Below are 22045 nucleotides of genomic sequence, written 5' to 3' on the forward strand. Positions count from 1 at the left end.
ATGTTTTTGGTTATTTGGTTGGTTTCTGGTCAGCTGTAATAACTCCTCCTCCTCCTCCTCCTCCTCCCATAGGTCTGCTGGGCATGCCCCTCCCCCTCAACCAGCTCCTCAACCAGCAGAACTCCGCCTCCTTCCCCGCCAGCAGCCTCCTGTCGGCCGCCGCCAAAGCACAGCTAGCAAATCAAATCAAACACAACAACAACAACGCTGCTGGAGCCGCCATGGCGGGAACCGCCGCCCCCGGGTCTCTGAGCGGCCCCCGGGTGGTGGAGGCCCACGGCGGCCCACCCATGCTGCCGCCCGGGCCCGGCTCAGGGGGCGTGGTGGTGCCCGAGCCCCTGAGCGGCCGCGCGGCGCTCAGAGACAAGCTGATGGCGGCGCAGAGAGACCCGCTCCGCAAGCGCAAGGCGCCGGCGTCGGGCGCCACCACCGCCGCCGACGCGGTCAGCGGCGGCAGCAACAACGTGGCGTTCGGCATGCCGGGCAAACCGGGAGGAGGCGGGGCCCCGGGGCCGCGGGGGAGGGACCCTGGCCCCGGCCCCGGGGAGCAGCTACGGAAGGTGGCCCGTCTGGGCGCCCTCCCTCCCAACACCTCCATGGCCCAGTTGCTCCAGTCCATGAGCCACAGCTCCCAGAACAACATGGCCGCTGCAGCCGCTCGCACCGGACCCCCCGGACCCCTCGGACCCGCTCCCTCCGCGGCACCGGGTCAGCCGCATTACGGGGACGGTTCCGCGCCCCAACAGATCCCGCTGGCCCAGCAGAGGCCGCGGCGCAGCCCCGGGGACCCCGCGGCCCACCCAGGGCCGCCGCAGCATCCGGACATGGGGGCCCAGATGCAGGCCTCGTCCGTGGGGAGCTGCGGGCCGCTGCAGCAGGGCCCCACGGGGCCTGACGGCGTGCCGCCGGGCCGACCCAACGCTGACCCACCCCCGCTGTCTCACCCGGGACCACATCCTGGCTCCTCTCACCCTCACCCTCACCCCGCCGGACCCCACCTAGGAGGACCCCTCCCTGGGTCGCACAGCGGCTCTCACCCCGGACCCCACCTAGGAGGACCCCTCCCTGGGTCGCACAGCGGCTCTCACCCCGGAGCACATCCTCCTGGACCTCATCTCGGAGCCCAGCCGGGGTCTCACCCTGCAGGTCCCCATCCTGGGGCTCACCCTGGCTCTCACCCTGGCTCTCACCCCCAGCAGCTGCAGTCTGGGGCTCACCCTGGCTCTCACCCTGGCTCTCACCCTGGCCCTCACCCCCAACAGCTGCAGTCTGGGGCTCATCCTGGCTCTCACCCTGGCCCTCACCCCCAGCAGCTGCAGTCTGGGGCTCACCCTGGCTCTCACCCTGGCTCTCACCCTGGCCCTCACCCCCAGCAGCTGCAGTCTCTGCTCCATGGCATGGGCAGGACTAGCATGGCGGCAGTGATGCCGCATGGAGGAAGTGATGCCACCTGTGAAACGGGTGAGTAAACTCACTAGAGACACCGCGGTACTACAGAAATATAAAATAAGGTGTAGAATGTGCTACTTGCTGTATCAGAGGCTTCAGAACCACGATTGAACGGTCAAAATGATGCAGTAACGCAGGTGCTACAAATTGCATTTCACAATTTGCTCGGCACTATTATCACTATTATCACTAGACAATAATAATAATAATAATAATAAAACCTTATTTGTATAGCACCTTTCATGACATGAAATGCAGCTCAAAGTGCTTTACAGAAAAATGGAGAATAAAAGAAAAGCAAGGCAACAACATTAAGAACAAGCAGTAATGCAATACAGTGAGGACATGAATAACAAAAATAAAAAATAAAAGATCAATTAAAAGCAATGTTGTAGAAGTGGGTCTTGAGCTGAGCTTTAAAAATGTCTACAGAGGCTGCCTGACGAAGGTACAGTGGGAGCTTGTTCCATGCCGTCGGCCCGTAGAAGCAAAAAGCTGCTTCCCCGTATTTTTTAGTTGCCATTTTTTTTGGCAAAGCGAGCAGGCCAGCAGTGGAAGACCTTAGGGGGGCGGTTTGGGACATATTTAGGCAGGCACTCATGTAGGTAGGAAGGTGCGAGACCATTGAGAGCTTTATAGACAAGTAAAATCATTTTAAAATCAATCCTAAAAACAACCGGAAGCCAGTGCAGTGATGCCAAAACTGGAGTAATATGTTCTCTCATCTTAGTTCTAGTTAAAACTCTGGCTGCTGCATTTTGGACAAGTTGTAATCTGTCACTTGTTTTCTTAGGCGGCCCTGAAAAAAGTGCATTGCAGTAGTCAAGCCGAGTACCTGCTCGCACTGTCGAGCCCTGACGTCATGGTACACGAGTGTCTCGCAAAATAACCTTTTGAAAAATCACCCCATGCTCTTCCTGGCATTCTGAGCGACCAATAGCGTCAGCGTCGCCGATCATCATCACCCTGTTCCCATGGCAACCTTGACCCGGCAGCAGCTGTCACACACTGTGTGTGTGTGTGTGTGTGTGTGTGTGTGTGTGAGAGAGAGAAAAAAGAGGAGAGATAAGGGAGTGTGGGGGAGTTTGTAGAAAAATGCTTCCAAAGGGAGGACGGACAAGAACTTTGATTCAATTCATATTTTTAAATAAATATTGTCTGACTTTCTCAACTCTCCCCCTTCTCTCTCTCTCCCTCTCTCTCCCTCCTCTCTCTCTCTCTCTCTGTCTCTCTCTCTCTCTTCAATTCAATTCAAAGGAGCTTTATTGGCATGAGAAAACATAACACTGCAAAAGTAACAGTCGAACAAATCAATCAATCAAAACAATGTATGTACAAATACATGGGAATGGATGAATGCGCCGCAAACATAGCAATTTATTTAAGGAACTCAACAAAATATCGGGGGTGCAAGATCCTTTCGAGGTTCGATATAAAACCGGCCATTTTAATCAGCGGCCGGTCAATCGGTGCTTCTTTAAACTCCGCCCCTCCTGTTGGTCCAGCTCAGCGCTGGGAGAGTTTTAACTCCTCCTCTTCCTCCTCTCTCTCCAGGAAACCCTGCGGCGACGCCGATCGGCAATCTGCAGCCGCACGCCAACAGCGGAGCACACAGCGGAGCACACAGCGGAGCACACATGTACCAACAGCAGCAGATGCACCTCCAGCAACAGCAGCAACTACACCAACAGCAACAACTACACCAACAACAACAACTGCAACAACAACAACAGCAACAACAGCACCAGATTCAACAACAACAACAACAAATACAAATTCAACAACGGCAACATTTACAACATCAACAACAACAGCAGCAACAATTACAACATCAACAACAACTACAGCAACAGCAACACATTCAGCAACAACGGCAACATCAACAACAACTACAGCAACAACTACAGCAGAAGCAACAACAACAACAACTACAGCAACAGCAACAACAACAACAACAACTACAGCAACAGCAACAAATTCAGCAACAACTACAGCAACAACAACTACAGCAACAACAACTACAGCAACAACAACTACAGCAACAACGACAACATCAACAACAACTTCAACAGCAGCAGCAACAACAACAACAACATAAACAAGAGCTGCAGAATCAACTACTGCAGCAGCAGCAACATCAACAACAACTTGAGCAACAGCAGCGACTTAAACAACTTCAACATCAACAACATAAACAGGAACTACTGCAACAACAACAACAACTTCAACAGCAGCAACAACAACAACAACATATTCATCATCATCAACAACAACAACAACAGGCTCTGGGAGGTCACCCAACGTACCACGCTGCACAGCAGAGTTTCAGTGACGGCAGCAACGGCTCCTACACGGACAGCAACAACGCCAGCTCCATGGCCTGTCTCTACCAAAACTACCAGGTAGGGATGTTGGCATGAAACGCATGTGTCAAATCACACGCACATGTGTGTCAAATCACACGCACATGTGTCAAATCACACGCACATGTGTCAAATCACACGCACATGTGTCAAATCACACGCACATGTGTCAAATCACGCGCACATGTGTCAAATCACACGCACATGTGTCAAATCATCACATGCACATGTGTCAAATCACACGCACATGTGTCAAATCACATTAATGGTATGGTCACATATTATGCCAATTATGAAAATTGTTCAACATACAGTATGCAAGTTAGCATCCGGTAGTTTCTCCATGCTGGGGATCCATAGTCAACATTTATATAAAACGTTGGTGTACTCAACATGTCCGGGTTCACATTCTGGCAAGTGGACTCCAACTGTAGTTCCGAGCTGAAATAAATGAGATGAGATTCAATTTATTGTCAATGTACAGTACAAGTACAGCACAGCGAAAGGTATTTTCGCATCTCACCAATGGTGCAAACATGTCAGTAAGGAGGATACATTATTTACAGTAGTAACAGTATTAACAGTAGCATGAGCTGAGCAGTAGTCATTTAAATAAGTAAATAAATAAATAATTATAAGAGAAGAAGAAAGACAGATCTGTCCATATTGCACGTAGCCCTTATTGCACATGGCCCAAGCACAGTGTGCTAAACTAAGGTCCAGAGACCATGTTCCACAAGTCCAGTGGCCATATCACATGAGTCCACATAGTGTTTTTAGACTAGGATGTGTCCAGAGTCTCGAATACGACAGGGATGGTGGATGGGTTGGGGGGAGGGGGGAAAGGAGTGGATGAGGAGTTTAAGTAGATGACAGTGGAGGGGAAGAAGCTGTTCCTAAGTCTGCTGGACTTGGAACCAAGGCTCCTAAAACGTCTCCCAGAGGGGAGGAGGGCAAACAGACTGTGGTTGGGGTGAGAGGGGTCCTTTATGATTTTATGAGCCTTCCTCAGGCACCGACTGTCATAGATGGCCTTAATGACAGGGAGAGATGTTCCGGTGATGCGTTGGGCAGTTTTCACCACCCTTTGCAGTGCCTTCCGGTCAGAGGCTGTACAGTTTCCGTACCAGACCGTGGTGCAGTATGTGAGGATGCTCTCGATGGCACAGCGGTAGAAATTCCCCAGGATCTGAGGAGATAGATTTACTTTCCTCAGTCTCCTCAGAAAGAAGAGGCGCTGGTGGGCCTTCTTGACTAGAGACGCAGTGTTGAGGGTCCACAGGGGACCATAAAGGTAATGATGATGATGAAGACCACCTCTTGTTCCCACACAGCCCCAGGCGATGCTGAGTCATGGCCAGCAGTTCACAGAGGGCCAGCCGCGGGACGTCCCGTCCCAGGGTGGGGGTGGGGGCGGCGAGGCCCCTCCCAGCGGGGTGGCGGCCGCGGCGCTCGACAACAGGCCCCTCCCCCCTGGGGGAGGGGGAGGAGGAGGAGGGGCTAGCGGTGGACGACGGCCAGAGTCCGTGGACGCCATTTACCGCGCGGTGGTGGACGCGGCCACCAAGGGCATGCACGTCACCATCACCGCGGCCTCCAACCAGACCAGCCCCGTGTCGGGGCTGAGCGCCTCCTCCGTGGGAGACCCTCGGCCCAACGCCCTCATCCAGGAGGTACGCTCGTGTAGGCCAGAGTTTGTCCGCCCGTGGCACCTTCTTAAGCCTCGGTCACACCTACGAAGCTAGCTTCTGCTTTAGCTTGGTGGTCCCATGTTATCCCTATGCAGAGCAGCTTTTTCCTTTTGAAGCTTGGAATGAACAGCTTTTTTTCTCCTCAAAACTTAACTTTGAAGCAGCTTTTAAAAGAAGCTGGATTCTGGCTTCAGCTTCTAGAAGCTGCTTCTAGCCAATCCGAGCACAGCGTGGTTTGAGGAGGCGGAGTTTAGCTCATTTGACAAAAGCAAAAGCCTCTGCGAAAGCTGACCGGCCGCACCGACTCCGATTCTCAGAATTAAATAATTGACTTTTTAAATAAGGGCTGTATATGAAATATGAATGAATATTTGGCAAAAAGGACCATAGCATATTTATGGAAAGAAATTAAAGTTTATATGAGAAACAAGTTGTTTGTGAAAACAGGTTGTGTTCCGTCACTTGCGAGCCAGTTCTCTCCCAGTGGACTGGTACGGTGACTGGGGAAAAGTTTATTTGTATAGCACCTTTCATGAAGCACTGAGAAAACTGTTGCGCCTTTCTTCGTCCTTTTTCTTCTCTTTAAACTTGACTACGGTAGCGGTGGTCTCAAAAACATAAGGGAAACTTTGACAGGAAAAGACTCGCTCACCGTATAAACAAAGAAGTAAAACTCCTTAGACTTGAGACTTAGAAAAATACATTTTCTTTTATTTTAAGATGCTGTGCTCATGGTGCTCTGTGCTCATGGTGAGATTAAAAAGCAAAACGTTTTCGGTCCTCAGACCTTCGTCAGTGCTATGGTTTTTTGCAGACAAAGAACTTGCATTTAAAAGTTTCCCTATAGCACCTTTCATGACATGAAATGCAGCTCAAAGTGCTTTACAGAGCAATGGAGAAAGAAAAGAAAAGGAAAGCAAGGCATAAACATTAAAAAACAAGAGCAGTAATTCAATACAGTGAGGACATGAATAACAAAACATTTAAAGATCAATTAAAAGCAAGGGTGTAGAAGTGGGTCTTGAGCTGTGCTTTAAAAATGTCTACAGAGGCTGATATGCACATTTTTTATTAAATTGATATATATATCGTTGGGATTAATATAAATCGATATACGATTATATATTTGTTACTTGTCTAAATGGTACTAGTACCATTGGTAGTACTTGAGCCCCCTCTGGTGGCACGCAGAGGAGTCGCCCAAAGAAGGAGAAAAAAGACAAAAGTGGAATGACATTTATATTATACTACAGGTAGTTCTTCTGGCCAATCGATTGCTTGAAATAGGCTATCCAGCCGTGCTGAAATGGGCATGACAGCACACCTAGCCGTTCATGGAAGATTTGAGAACGGATTAATCACATTAGACATTTCATTGGTTGTGCTGATTAGTGATTAGACAAGAGTTTTGTCAGAGCAGCAGCATTATTGGCTTAGGAATGGAACACTTAAGGGCAGATCCAGGCTCCTGTATTTTAATATCAGTTATGGAGAGATCCAGGCTCCTGTATTTTAATATCAGTTATGGAGAGATCCAGGCTCCTGTATTTTAATATCAGTTATGGAGAGATCCAGGCTCCTGTATTTTAATATCAGTTATGGAGAGATCCAGGCTCCTGTATTTTAATATCAGTTATGGAGAGATCCAGGCTCCTGTATTTTAATATCAGTTATGGAGAGATCCAGGCTCCTGTATTTTAATATCAGTTATGGAGAGATCCAGGCTCCTGTATTTTAATATCAGTTATGGAGAGATCCAGGCTCCTGTATTTTAATATCAGTTATGGAGAGATCCACGCTACTGTATTTTAATATCAGTTATGGAGAGATCCAGGCTCCTGTATTTTAATATCAGTTATGGAGAGATCCACGCTACTGTATTTTAATATCAGTTATGGAGAGATCCAGGCTCCTGTATTTTAATATCAGTTATGGAGAGATCCACACTCCTGTATTTTAATATCAGTTATGGAGAGATCCAGGCTCCTGTATTTTAATATCAGTTATGGAGAGATCCAGGCTCCTGTATTTTAATATCAGTTATGGAGAGATCCAGGCTCCTGTATTTTAATATCAGTTATGGAGAGATCCAGGCTCCTGTATTTTAATATCAGTTATGGAGAGATCCACACTCCTGTATTTTAATATCAGTTATGGAGAGATCCAGGCTCCTGTATTTTAATATCAGTTATGGAGAGATCCAGGCTCCTGTATTTTAATATCAGTTATGGAGAGATCCACACTCCTGTATTTTAATATCAGTTATGGAGAGATCCAGGCTCCTGTATTTTAATATCAGTTATGGAGAGATCCAGGCTCCTGTATTTTAATATCAGTTATGGAGAGATCCAGGCTCCTGTATTTTAATATCAGTTATGGAGAGATCCAGGCTCCTGTATTTTAATATCAGTTATGGAGAGATCCACACTCCTGTATTTTAATATCAGTTATGGAGAGATCCAGGCTCCTGTATTTTAATATCAGTTATGGAGAGATCCAGGCTCCTGTATTTTAATATCAGTTATGGAGAGATCCACACTCCTGTATTTTAATATCAGTTATGGAGAGATCCAGGCTCCTGTATTTTAATATCAGTTATGGAGAGATCCAGGCTCCTGTGTTTTAATATCAGTTATGGAGAGATCCAGGCTCCTGTATTTTAATATCAGTTATGGAGAGATCCAGGCTCCTGTATTTTAATATCAGTTATGGAGAGATCCAGGCTCCTGTATTTTAATATCAGTTATGGAGAGATCCAGGCTCCTGTATTTTAATATCAGTTATGGAGAGATCCAGGCTCCTGTATTTTAATATCAGTTATGGAGAGATCCAGGCTCCTGTATTTTAATATCAGTTATGGAGAGATCCAGGCTCCTGTATTTTAATATCAGTTATGGAGAGATCCAGGCTCCTGTATTTTAATATCAGTTATGGAGAGATCCAGGCTCCTGTATTTTAATATCAGTTATGGAGAGATCCAGGCTCCTGTATTTTAATATCAGTTATGGAGAGATCCAGGCTCCTGTATTTTAATATCAGTTATGGAGAGATCCAGGCTCCTGTATTTTAATATCAGTTATGGAGAGATCCAGGCTCCTGTATTTTAATATCAGTTATGGAGAGATCCAGGCTCCTGTATTTTAATATCAGTTATGGAGAGATCCAGGCTCCTGTATTTTAATATCAGTTATGGAGAGATCCAGGCTCCTGTATTTTAATATCAGTTATGGAGAGATCCAGGCTCCTGTATTTTAATATCAGTTATGGAGAGATCCAGGCTCCTGTATTTTAATATCAGTTATGGAGAGATCCAGGCTCCTGTATTTTAATATCAGTTATGGAGAGATCCAGGCTCCTGTATTTTAATATCAGTTATGGAGAGATCCAGGCTCCTGTATTTTAATATCAGTTATGGAGAGATCCACGCTACTGTATTTTAATATCAGTTATGGAGAGATCCAGGCTCCTGTATTTTAATATCAGTTATGGAGAGATCCAGGCTCCTGTATTTTAATATCAGTTATGGAGAGATCCAGGCTCCTGTATTTTAATATCAGTTATGGAGAGATCCAGGCTCCTGTATTTTAATATCAGTTATGGAGAGATCCAGGCTCCTGTATTTTAATATCAGTTATGGTGGTACTTGGAGAGACAGATATGGCGGAGGTGGTACTTAATACTGATTATTTGGAATTGTTCAACATCACTTCAGTTTAATCTAGAATAGATCCCTCTAGGATGTAGTAAAACGGACCTGAGTTGCGAGTTATTTTTTACATCTGCACCAACTGTCTTCACCAAAAATGGCTGATCTACAAGCTCACAACACTCAAGACACTCTCACGCCTTGTGAGCTTGTAGATCGGCTATTTTTGGTGAACGTTCCCCCCAGAATAGTGATATCCTGGGGTTCAGGTGGTTGAATGTATGAAGTTATTTTCAGTCTGTTCTATCATGGAAACTAATATTCTCTCAAGGTTTTTCCTCTGTGACATACAGTATATATCTTAGGGGGAAAGATGTTAATAATGTATTATTATGATATAAGATTCTGAACATTGTCATTGCTGTAGTCACTGTTATTACCAAATCCACTGATCTGCATTATTTTAGATAATCCTGATGGATTTTCAGAGGGTCTGGGGGGGGTCCTAGGGGGTCCTAGGGGGTCCTCAGAGTTACATTAATTTAAGGGATTACAACACGAAAAGCTATTTAGATTTTAATATTTTTAAGCCAAAAACACAATTAAAATCGCATTTGTTTTTGCCCCCCACCAGGAGGGCGGCGCTCTGCAGCAGGGCAAAGGGAGGCCTGGCGGCCGTCCCTCGGACCCGCTGCCCCCCCCCGGCACTCCCGACGGCGGCCCCGAGACCCCGGGCAGCGGGGGAGGGGGAGAGTACTTCCTCTCCCCGGCCCGGGGGGCGGGAGGAGGAGGGGGGGGGCTGCAGCAGTGGGACGGCGTTGGGGAGACGGCGGCGGCGGCGGGCGCGCGCGGCGGTGGGGGGGTTAGTTGGGGCAGCGAGGACTTCCTGGAGTGTTCCACCCAGCTGAGGAGCAGCCCGGGGCCCCTGGCCCCCGCTCCCCCCCCCTGCCCCCCCGTCCACCACCACCACCACCACCACCATCACCACCACCACCCCCACCTCCAGGAACAACAGGACGCGTACCGCTTCGGCGCCGCCTCCTCCTCCTCCTCCGTGGGAGCCTACAAGGAGCGCCTGGAGGAGCACGTGGCGGTCAACGGGGCCCCCGGGGCCGCGGGGGCCCACAGAGGGTACCACGGCGGCGTGGACGTGTTGGGCCCCCCCAGGCAGGAGCTGACGGGAGACGACCAGTCCCCCGGCTCGTCCACCAGCCTGGAGGGCCCGCTGCCCGGGGCCCCCGGGGCCAGGGACCACCACTACGGCCACTACAACAACCACCACCACAACCACCACCACAACAACAACATGGCCGCCGCGTGCAGCCCCTCGGACACCAAGAGCGTGAGCAGCGAGGAGACGTCTCCCGACTCGCCGTCCTCCTCCTCGTCAGAGCAGCTGCTGCACTACCGCGCCCGGGGGGGCTTCAACATGGACGCCCGGGGGGGGGGCTTCAACATGGACGCCCGGGGGGGGGGCTTCAACATGGACGCCCGGGGGGGCTTCAACATGGGCGAGCTGGTCTGGGGTCCGCTCAGGGCCTTCCCACCCTGGAACGCCACGCTGGCCGGGGACCGAGCCGTGCAGCGAGGAGAGCAGGCCAAGGTAGGTGTTTGTGTGTGTGTGTGTGTGTGTGTGTGTGTTCTACAGCAGGGGTAGGCAACCTTAGGCACGGGTGCCAACATTGGCACAGGGGAGGGTGATCACTGGCATTAGTGTGAGAGAGAGAAGGTTTTTATTTTAAAATTAAATATTCCAAAAAAACGTGTAGTCAGTCTATTCACATCTACTAATTTCATTCTAATTTACGTCCTGCACATAATTGTACATTCATTCAAACTCCTAACTCATGACTGGGGAGGGATTACAGTAGGTGGGTTAATGCTCTGAGTTTAATGATCATCAAAAATATTTCTAAGCTTGTTATGTATATCCTATATGGACAATCAAAATCAGTTGGGAATATTTAATGTTGATGTGGTGTCATAAATATATGGCACACTGTCACGGAAATGAAAACATGGCACTTGATGTGAAAAAGGTTGCAGACCCCTGTTCTATAGAGCACCGAAGTCCTGACGTACTATAACTCGCTCATCCCGACGATTCCCCTAATTCACAGAAGTAATGTCTCTGACTATGGAGAATAACATGGGGTGACCTTAATATTGTCTACTATAAGCGTTGTGGTCCAAAAATAAACAAGCTGTCTCGGCGTTATTGTCAGGGAGGTGTCTCTGTATCGTTATATTGTCAGGGAGGTGTCTCTGTATCGTTATATTGTCAGGGAGGTGTCTCTGTATCGTTATATTGTCAGGGAGGTGTCTCTGTATCGTTATATTGTCAGGGAGGTGTCTCTGTATCGTTATATTGTCAGGGAGGTGTCTCTGTATCGTTATATTGTCAGAGAGGTGTCTCTGTGTCGTTATATTGTCAGGGAGGTGTCTCTGTATCGTTATATTGTCAGGGAGGTGTCTCTGTATCGTTATATTGTCAGGGAGGTGTCTCTGTATCGTTATATTGTCAGGGAGGTGTCTCTGTATCGTTATATTGTCAGGGAGGTGTCTCTGTATCGTTATATTGTCAGGGAGGTGTCTCTGTATCGTTTGCAACAGTCAGTCACTCATATATGATACAGTCTGCTTCTAGCGAAAATCTAACTGATTCAGCAGCAGTAACATTAGCGTTTTCTCTCAGTCAGTTGATTCTTCATATCCATATGAGTGAAGCGGCCGGGGTGACATGTTTATTTTTCAAACACAGTTGTTATATGAGGCGATCTAAAATCGCCTCAATGGGGGATTTCAATGCAACTAAACAAATACATGAACCTGGGGACTCTACTGAAAGTGACGTCAGACTTCGGTGCTCTATTGGAAGTTGGCTGTGCTTTTGGTTCAAGTTTAGAGGAAGCTTTCCTTACTAAACAAGTAAAAATATCAACCATTAGTACAGGCCATTATACAACTGGGCTATACGTGTCAGCTCATTGTTTTTATATTTGGCAGCCTGGGCCATGATGTCCACAGGCTAGTGGTCAGAGGCTTGAGGATTATAGGGTTGTCCAAGTGTAAGGCAAAGCAGCTCGCAACATATACTGTTCAATCTCCTCCATTATAGGCAGTCGGTCTATTTGGAGGAGAAGGTGCTTTTTGTACCCATGATTTACTTTCGGTGTTGGTAATAATATGTCAGACTGAAGTGACCAATGTTGGCTGTGAATAAGTTCATGTGTTGCCTACTGTATATTCTGTACATTTAGGGCTTGTTTGGACTCCAGCACTGAGACACGTGATGTTTCGAGTGCGTAGTATATCAGAAGCAACTGAAAATAATATGTGTGCCCTTGATAATGTATTATAATGTGGACTCAAAATGTGGACTCAAATAACGAAATCGAAATGTGTGTGTGCGCAGAGATTAAAATGTGTGTGTGCGCAGAGATTACGGCTGATATGCCACATGTTGCGGTTGATAAAGTGTCTGTATAAAGCTGAGTTCAGGCCTGAATATATATATATATATATATATTAGGCCACTGCTACAGAGCTGACAATAAGGTTATATCTTCTCTGGAGTCCTGCCTCAAAGCAGACCAGAGGTAGAAAGCTGTCGTTCCCTGATGTCATCTCTAGGGACACATGTATGCTTCAGTAGGCAGGAACTGGGGGTGGCAATGAAGGACCGGGAAGTCTGGCGTAGCATTGTGGAATCCATGATCTCAACCGCGGTCGAACCATCCAAGTCCGAACGCGCCTTTAGAGATAGTCTGCACCTTTGACCCTAGCCTAGAGGAAGCCTTCATGACCTTTGACCCTAGCCTAGAGGAAGCCTTCATGACCACGGACATTAAATCCCAACCACTTCTACCTACTCATCTTTTTGTGTTCAGGTTGAACCAGAGAAGCTGAAAACGTTATCACATGACCTGGACGCTTTGGACCGCAAGAGAAACCGCAAGTAAGTCTTATTGTATTAAAATGGTTTTTTAAAGGATATTGAAGTAATGTATTGGTTAACGTGTTGCTGCTGTGTCCCGACAGGACAGTTGTTAACGTGTTGCTGTTTTGTGTCCTGACAGGCCAGGAAAACTGAACAACCATCTGGAAGCTGCTTTACACGAGGCCATGAGTGAACTGGACAAGATGTCTGGAACCGTAAGAACACACCCTCCTCTATATACTGTTCTTATTGTTCTTATACTGTTCTTATATATAAGAACAGTAAGAACACACTCCTCTCTCCTCCTGCATGCATTCTGCTGCTAGCAGACACTCTTAAGAACAGTTTGAACTTCTGTGTGGAGTTTGCATGTTCTCCCCGTGTCCCCTAGGGTAGGTACCCTCACATGTTCTCCCCGTGTCCCCTAGGGTAGGTACCCTCACATGTTCTCCCCGTGTCCCCTAGGATAGGTACCCTCACATGTTCTCCCTGTGTCCCCTAGGGTAGGTACCCTCACAAAAACATGCAGTAATCCTGGTCTCTAAACTGCCTCCCCCTGGCCAGCCGGGGCGCCTGATGGAGGGGAAAGGAACTGGTTGGAATAACGTGTTCCTTCCACGCGCTACGTCCAACCAGGGAAACTCCCCCCTGTCAGGTGTAAAGGAGCAACTTGGACACTCAGGCATGAAGGAAGCATGAGTTAAGTCCGTTGCTCTCCCCAGGTTGGTGGAGGGTGTGTAGAGCCCAGGATCACAGTAGATGATTGGCACAGGGGTGAAAAATGGGTTACAAAATCGTGGGATAAAAAATATATTGAAAAGAAAAAAAAATAACAGTAAGAACACACTCCTCTCTCCTCCTGCATGCACTCTGCTGCTAGCAGACAATCTTCGGAACCATTCTACAAATGTCCGTTTTCTGAAAAGCTGTCAGTCGTTCTCAAACATTTTCATGTCAAGGTCCCCCAAGATTATCTGTAATTGGCTGCCGACCTTCATCTGAAAACACGCCGAAGCAAAGATTTGAGTTAAAAACTCTGGCCCTGAAAGAATATATGTATATTCAAAGATTTGCGTCACATTTTCACGATTAAAAAAAAATAGCAGACCTACAAGCTCGTAGCGTGGCACTGAGTGCCGCTCTACGAGCTTGTAGATCTGCTATTTTTTCAATTAAAACACCAAAACGGGGTTCCCGCCACAAAATGGGTTAATCCACAGCGATTCTACAGTAAGCAAGGAAAAGCCCAAGATAACACATGCATAGCTCCAGTAATCTAGGACCATAGGTACCTATCGTCATTCTAAAGATAACACATGCATAGCTCCAGTAATCTAGGACCATAGGTACCTATCGTCATTCTAAAGATAACACATGCATAGCTCCAGTAATCTAGGATCATATTGGGTACCTATCGTCATTCTAAAGATAACACATGCATAGCTCCAGTAATCTAGGACCATAGGTACCTATCGTCATTCTAAAGACAACACATGCATAGCTCCAGTAATCTAGGACCATAGGTACCTATCGTCATTCTAAAGACAACACATGCATAGCTCCAGTAATCTAGGACCATAGGTACCTATCGTCATTCTAAAGATAACACATGCATAGCTCCAGTAATCTAGGACCATATTAGGTACCTATCGTCATTCTAAAGACAACACATGCATAGCTCCAGTAATCTAGGATCATATTAGGTACCTATCGTCATTCTAAACAGATCTACAAATGAACCTCATCTCCACCTCCCCTCCTCCCGCTCTCCGTGATACACAGCTCCATTTTATACATCAATTAATCTAACAAACGTTCTCTCTCTCCCGCCGCAGGTTCATCAGATCCCGTCGAGGGATCGACAGCTCAAACTTCCCAAACCCAAGAGGAGGAAGATCTCCAGATAACATCCAATGAGACGGCTTCTCTCCTCTCTCTCTCTCTCTCTCTCTCTCTCTCTCTCTGTCTCTCTCTCTCTCTCTCTCTCTCCTCTTCTCTCCCCTGGCTCTTTTTTCCACTACGACAACTAGGATATTCTAGAACCGTGTTACCGTGTTTCACCTGGTTCTACTTCTGGGCGTGTTTCACCTGGTTCTGGGTGTGTTTCCACTGGTCCTGGGCGTGTTTCCACTGGTCCTGCGCGTGTTTCCACTGGTTATGGCCGTGTTTCACCTGGTTATGGCCGTGTTTCACCTGGTTCTGGGCGTGTTTCACCTGGTTCGTGGGCGTGTTTCCATAGAGCTGGACTTTCAGGACCTATTTTGGGCCCTGCTCATGAGGCGGCACTGACCCAGACATTCTCATCAGAACTTAAATTACTTCCAAAAGGTTTCTAAAAAGTCAACCCTTTGTAGTGGAAAAAAAAGCCATCTCTCTCTCACTCTTAAGAAGCCTTCGGAACGCGACGTGTGCTCGGCCCCTTTCCCCCGGCGGCCGTGACCTTTGAACTCTTACCAGGTGCTACATGTAACGTGGTCGGGGGGGGGGGGAGGGGGAGGGGTGGCGTTTAACTTCCGGTCGTCACCCGTGGGCGGGACCACCGGACCACTCACAGACTGAACTGTAGAACAACACAAAAAACGCAGAACAACAGTTTTCCGTTTGTTTCTGAATTAACTATTTTTTTCTAGTATATAAAATAGTAAAATGAATGAAAAAAAAAAAAAAAAGAACTCTTTACAAGCATACCTTACATATTTAAGAACAATAGACAGTCCAAATATTTCTGATACATTTTCCAATATGTACATAAGGTAATAACGCTAATGCTATTATTAACAATTGTGTGTACATACTGTACAGTGTCGTGTACAAGCATTACCCAATGAACATTTTATCTTTTTATTGTACAAAACAAAAACGGGAAAAAAAAGAAAAACCCAACAAAAACGAATCAAACCTTACAGACTGAGCAGAGAGCAGTGCACCAATAATAATGTCTCGGTTTCTATTGAGTAAAACGTTATCATAGGATTAAATAATGAAATACAGCCTAATGCTTTTTATATAAACTGATGGTGTTTTTTTTTCTTTTTCTTTTTTTTCCAGTTTTGTCAGTTTGATTTCTTAGGGGGAAACTGCGCCCCCCCGTGGTGGCCGTGGGACAGGCCATGAGTGTGTCGATGTGTTTTCAGACTGAAAAGACCCACGTCTCCACTTCTTTAGTGTTTATTTTGTTTTGTGTTTCGTTCTAAGAAAGAAAAGACAATTAATTCACAGAATGAACTTTTTACCGGATGAAAGTGTTTCTAGTGCTGCCAGTGATTCCCAGGGCGGGAAGCTTTTAACTAACACACTCACTGCCACGTATTATTCATTCATTCAATTCAATTCTTCCAAAACCGCTAGTGTTTTTCAGGGGGTTCCACCGTATAAACCTGACCCTGAACGTATAATGAATTTCCCTCGCCCCCCAAAACAGATTATTTTATGAAAATCTTATTTTATGTAATAATTGTATCAATCAAATTTACTTTAACGGTTGGCACTCTTCCATAGTTATTGTTCTAGTTATTGTTGTCGTTGTGGACAGCCTCGGGCTCACTACCAGACACTTAATTGGTAACCAACCCATATTTGGTGGTCGTAGGAGGGGCCCGGACAGGGTAGGAGGGGCCCAGACGGGACAGGAGTCAACCCACAGAGCCTAGTCCTTCCTCACGCCAGAATGCTGCCTCTCAGTCCCGGCAAAGTATAGTTCCAGAGGAGTTCCAACGGATTGTGTGGCCCTGGTCTTTCCCCTAGTAGTGGGTCTGATCCAGGGCAGCTATACTGGGACGCGGACTTGATCACCCCCCGCTGGGTCACCCGAGTCACTGCATGGTGAATCTGTTCTAGTAAAATGTAGTGGGCAGTTAAACCTCTTTTAAAACCCCATTCTGGGCGGGAACCCCTTTTAGTGTTTTAAGCATTATGTTATACTTTCTTTAGCTATTGAAAAATAGCAGATCTACAAGCTCATAGAGCGGCACGGAGATTTTTGAAAAATCGCGAACATAATATTATATATTCTTTCAGAGCGTTACGTTTTTTAGCTCAAATCTTTGCTTCCGGGGGGGGGGGGGGGGGGGTCGGAGGTCAGTTACACTGACATAGAAACATGACGTTTTTCAGAAGAAGAAAAAAGATTTGTAGAATGGAGTTCAGGTCTAAATGGGTTGAATAGAACCTGTGGTCTGATTCTAATACTAAGGTGAATTCACTGACTTCCAGCCACTGTGGCCAGTAGACAAACAGACCATAGTTTCCCGCCCTGTTTACTGGAATGAACACTTTGAATTCCAGGCTTCGTCCACTTCCGTTGTGATGGTGGGTTTGTTGTCATTGTGCATTGTTGGGATTGAGTATTTTTTCGATTGTTCCTCCGTTACTATAGTTTTTTTTTTTTTGCAACAAAATATAGCTTTAGACAGAGTAACCATACCTCAAAACGTAACCGAGCAGTCTGACATTTTAGTCTAGATAGATATAAATAATGAAAAAACACTAACTCTCGTTTCAGCAAAACGGTGAAACCTTTCTCAAATTTAGGGGCCTTATGTTTTTTTTTTTTTTTCTCCATAATTATGTTTTTGGTTTTGCTTTGTTTTATTGTTGTAAATTATTTATGTACAGTATTTCATATTTATTTTAAGCTTTACAAACATGCTAGATGGCAATAATATTACCAAGAGTTGAAAACTCAAGCCTTATATGTGTATATGTGTGTGTTTTGTTGTTGTTTGCTTTTATTTGGGTTTCCTCTTTTTGACCTGTGTTCAGATTGTCTCAGAACGTGGTGGCGTTCAGCTTTGATTTCAGAGGCGAGCATTTTGGTAAACGCATAACGTATTTTTTACTGTCCGCTACTCGTGATTTTGTTACAGATTGTCATTAGTTTGTCTTTCTTCCAGTTAGTATAATTATGTATTACAGTCTGATTGGAAGACTAATATATTTATGGATATTATGCACGTCTCAAAAAAAGAAAAGAAAAGACAGTATTTGCGAACAAGTAAGATTCCTATAACGCTACTAGACCGTCGAGGGGTAGTTTTCCTCTCCCTGAAGTCGTGACCTGCTATACTTGATATCACTGTTAGGTAAAGGCTGCGCCTGCGGTGTACACCAAACCACCGCCTGCGGTGTACACCAAACCACCGCCTGCGGTGTACACCAAACCACCGCCTGCGGTGTACACCAAACCACCGCCTGCGGTGTACACCAAACCACCAGGAACTGTATTCTGCATCGGCGCTTTGCCGGGTGTTTTGAATGGTTTCCAACGGCAGCGAGCGGCGCGTCTTTTGGGGAAACCGAGGTGTCGATGGTTTGCATCTCACACGTGGCGTTTCTCCGTCTGCTCGCTGGGATAGGTTTCTTTAGGCGAGCACCTCGCTGAGAGCTGAGATAGGTTCCTTTAGGCGACACCTCGCTGAGAGCTGAGATAGGTTTCTTTAGGCCGTTCTTCCTCTGTGGACCGTAGAGTGACCGTAGCGCAGCGCTGTGTCGTTAAAGAGAGCCACGCAGCTCTCCTGAAAGAGGCGGTGAAAACCTCCAGAGGTTTTTGAAAGCGTGTGGCCGGGTGCCTGCTCCTCTCCATAGCTCCGCCTCCACAGCTGCACAAACCTATCAGGATCTCACTACATACATCACGTATCAATCAAGTGCAATACTATAAAGAATGGTTATCATTCAATAACGTACAGTAGGCCTGAGTTATACCTCATTCCGACACGCCGTCGCATTCTCCCCCCGACCAAACTAGCAGAGAGGGACAATATTATTTAACGCCACCGGTTCTGAAGGCCAGGTCCGGGGACCCGGGGAGGTGGTTCTGAAGGCCAGGTCCGGGGACCCGGGGAGGCGGTTCTGAAGGCCAGGTCCGGGGACCCGGGGACCGGTTCTGAAGGCCAGGTCCGGGGACCCGGGGACCGGTTCTGAAGGCCAGGTCCGGGGACCCGGGGAGGTGGTTCTGAAGGCCAGGTCCGGGGACCCGGGGACCGGTTCTGAAGGCCAGGTCCGGGGTCCCGGGGACCGGTTCTGAAGGCCAGGTCCGGGGACCCGGGGACCGGTTCTGAAGGCCAGGTCTGGGGGCCCGGGGACCGGTTCTGAAGGTCAGGAAGGCCAGGTCCGGGGAGGTGGTTCTGAAGGCCAGGTCCGGGGACCCGGGGACCGGTTCTGAAGGCCAGGTCTGGGGGCCCGGGGACCGGTTCTGAAGGCCAGGAAGGCCAGGTCCGGGGAGGTGGTTCTGAAGGCCAGGTCCGGGGACCCGGGGACCGGTTCTGAAGGCCAGGTCCGGGGACCCGGGGACCGGTTCTGAAGGCCAGGTCCGGGGACCGGTTCTGAAGGCCAGGTCCGGGGACCCGGGGGGGTGGTTCTGAAGGCCAGGTCCGGGGACCCGGGGAGCATTGTGAGAAATGTATAAATGAGGTCTGGCAACTATGCTTAACTTTTTCTTTAACCTTAACGTTTTACTGTAATGTTGTGGAGAGGAAAGGCCCGCCGCGCTCGTCTCAAATAGTTTTCTTTCTTTCTTTTTTTGACGTGCTCACACTTTATTAATTGTTAAACAAAACCTCAAGAGTTATGAGTTTTATACTGTAATCTTGTCTGGAAATGGGATGGATGCTCCTGAAAGCCAATGGGAGTGCTCCAAAGTGGTTCTCAAAGTGGGGTCCTGCAGGGACCCCCAGGGGACCTTGAAAGGGTTCCAAGGGGTCCCCCATGCTAAATGAGTTCATATAAATTAGCATCAAGATCGGTTTAATCACTTTAATCCATTTATACACCGTTATTAAAAAAAACAAAACAATCCTGGGAATTATTTTTTGAAAAATGTAGAATATTTCTTGAAACTTTTGTCGGGTGGAAACCTCATATGTCCAAAAGTGGGTGGATTAAAAAAAAGTTAAATTATGTAAAATAGCTGATCTACAATAAGCTTAAAAACAAGTCACTTCGCGCCGTGTTTCAGGCTTGTAGATCTGCTACTTTTGACGTTTTCGTGCGACACTGTAACAGTTATAGTAATGATCAAGTAGGACGTTCACGAAAAAACTAAAGACTGGAGGTTTCTGTCCCGACAGCAGTGACGATATTTCGTATCTTGGGGGGGGGGGGGTTCGAGGGGTCCTTGAGAACACGACAACGTTTTGAGAACCACAGACATACTGTACGTACCGTACAACTCTATAATCCGCCACGCACAGCAGCGTCCAACCGAGGAGAAGAACACGTTCATTCTGTTCCCGTCTGTTCTTTTTGTGCAATGACCTTATAAGGAACCCCACCCCCCCCCCCCCGGCCCGTGCAGGGGGCTGGCGTTCTGGGACCCTTCTGTTTTTGTTTAGGTATTTTTAAATATATATATATATATATATATATATATATATATATAATGTTTATGGATTTCATGGTTTTTTTTTGTCTTTTTTTTCGTCAAAAGAGTTCAATGGATTATGTTTTGTGTTTTGAAATGTGTCTTGTGTGCTCTTCCTCTGTCATTGATTGTATGTTTTGAGGTGTGTGTGTGTGTGTGTGTGTGTGTGTGTGCGCGCGTGTGTGTTTTTATTTTATTTTACCATTCTGTTGTGCCAGTGAAACTATAGATTGACTTGATGTCTTCTGTTCTATTTTACACTACCTTAGATTAATTTTTGAATTGTTCACTCTCCAGTCCACTCTTTCTCTCCCCCCTCTCCTCTCCCTTCTATTATTGTCAGTATTCTTTTTTACCCCCCCCAACTTAGTAACTAAGTATATATTTCTCCACTAATATATACTGTGCAAAACTAGACTCTGCGTGAGGTATGACATGATGATATGACGTGCACTTGATTGCTTAATTGGTCTTTTTAGTTGTGCGTTTTCTTGGGTTCATTCATGTGGGGCTAGAGAGAGTTTTCTTGGGTTCATGTGGGGCTAGAGAGAGTTTCATTGGGTTCATGTGGGGCTAGAGAGAGTTTCTTGGGTTCATGTGGGGCTAGAGAGAGTTTCATTGGGTTCATGTGGGGCTAGAGAGAGTTTCTTGGGTTCATGTGGGGCTAGAGAGAGTTTCATTGGGTTCATGTGGGGCTAGAGAGAGTTTCTTGGGTTCATGTGGGGCTAGAGAGAGTTTTCTTGGGTTCATGTGGGGCTAGAGAGAGTTTTCTTGGGTTCATGTGGGGCTAGAGAGAGTTTTCTTGGGTTCATGTGGGGCTAGAGAGAGTTTTCTTGGGTTCATGTGGGGCTAGAGAGAGTTTTCTTGGGTTCATGTGGGGCTAGAGAGAGTTTCATTGGGTTCATGTGGGGCTAGAGAGAGTTTCGCTCAAGAGTCCCATCATTTCTTAAAAGGAAAAAAAAAAAGTTTTCTTTTAGTTTTTGTTTTAATTTTCTAATGGTTTCATGTCCCCCCCCCCTCTCTTTGTGTACATATTGTGAAACTTTACAGGTCATTGCAGTGCTGTAACATTTTGAAAGGATGTTGCACAGATGTTTAAGATATTAAAAACATGCTCACTCTTTACTTGAAGCCTGCCGTGTCCACTGTTTTCTCCTGGTCAGAGAGGTAACATGGTGTTGGTACCATTAGGAGAGATGACATGGTGTTGGTACCATTGGGAGAGATAACATGGTGTTGGTACCATTAGGAGAGATAACTGGCAAACGTTGATCAAAATAACAATTATTCTACATTCTCTAATTGTGTAGACTTCTGGTAAATTAAGTAATGCAGATGTTTAACAGTAATTTAACTCTTGGAAGAGTAAAATGGTCATTTTATGAACGGTCCATTTGGTTACCAACTCTCCATTTAGCTGGGACCACCTAAAAAGCCCCTCGAGGATCACTGGTGGTCCGCGGACCACTGGTTGTGAACCAGTGCTGTATGCGGTGACGGTCTGCGATAGCTTTATTTAATCTTTATTTATATTAATACAAACTGCTTAATGTTGTTCTAAAAGAAAGAAGATTATTTAACACAAACTGTCGATTA

At 46.7% G+C, this 22045-nt stretch overlaps 1 protein-coding gene across 5 annotated transcripts in view; it reads left to right on the top strand.

Moving 5' to 3' along the window:
* The window catches only part of LOC308312007 (uncharacterized protein), a 45050-nt gene extending 27936 nt beyond the window's left edge, over positions 1-17114 (top strand). For 4 of the 5 annotated variants that reach the window (XM_080758853.1, XM_080758852.1, XM_080758855.1 and 1 more), the window contains 7 exons: positions 73-1461; positions 3004-3851; positions 5147-5485; positions 9784-10752; positions 13040-13107; positions 13229-13304; positions 14925-17114. In XM_080758853.1, the coding sequence (XP_080614979.1) occupies positions 73-1461; positions 3004-3851; positions 5147-5485; positions 9784-10752; positions 13040-13107; positions 13229-13304; positions 14925-14996 (3761 nt within the window). In that variant the 3' untranslated portion in view covers positions 14997-17114. The remainder of the gene's footprint in view (positions 1-72; positions 1462-3003; positions 3852-5146; positions 5486-9783; positions 10753-13039; positions 13108-13228; positions 13305-14924) is intronic. The other variant, XM_080758854.1, reaches the window with a different exon arrangement.
* Positions 17115-22045: the final 4931 nt, after the last annotated feature.

This window comes from Protomyctophum bolini (genome assembly GCF_963924005.1).
Source record: "Protomyctophum bolini genome assembly, chromosome: 24".
NCBI classification, from domain to species: Eukaryota; Metazoa; Chordata; class Actinopteri; order Myctophiformes; family Myctophidae; genus Protomyctophum; species Protomyctophum bolini.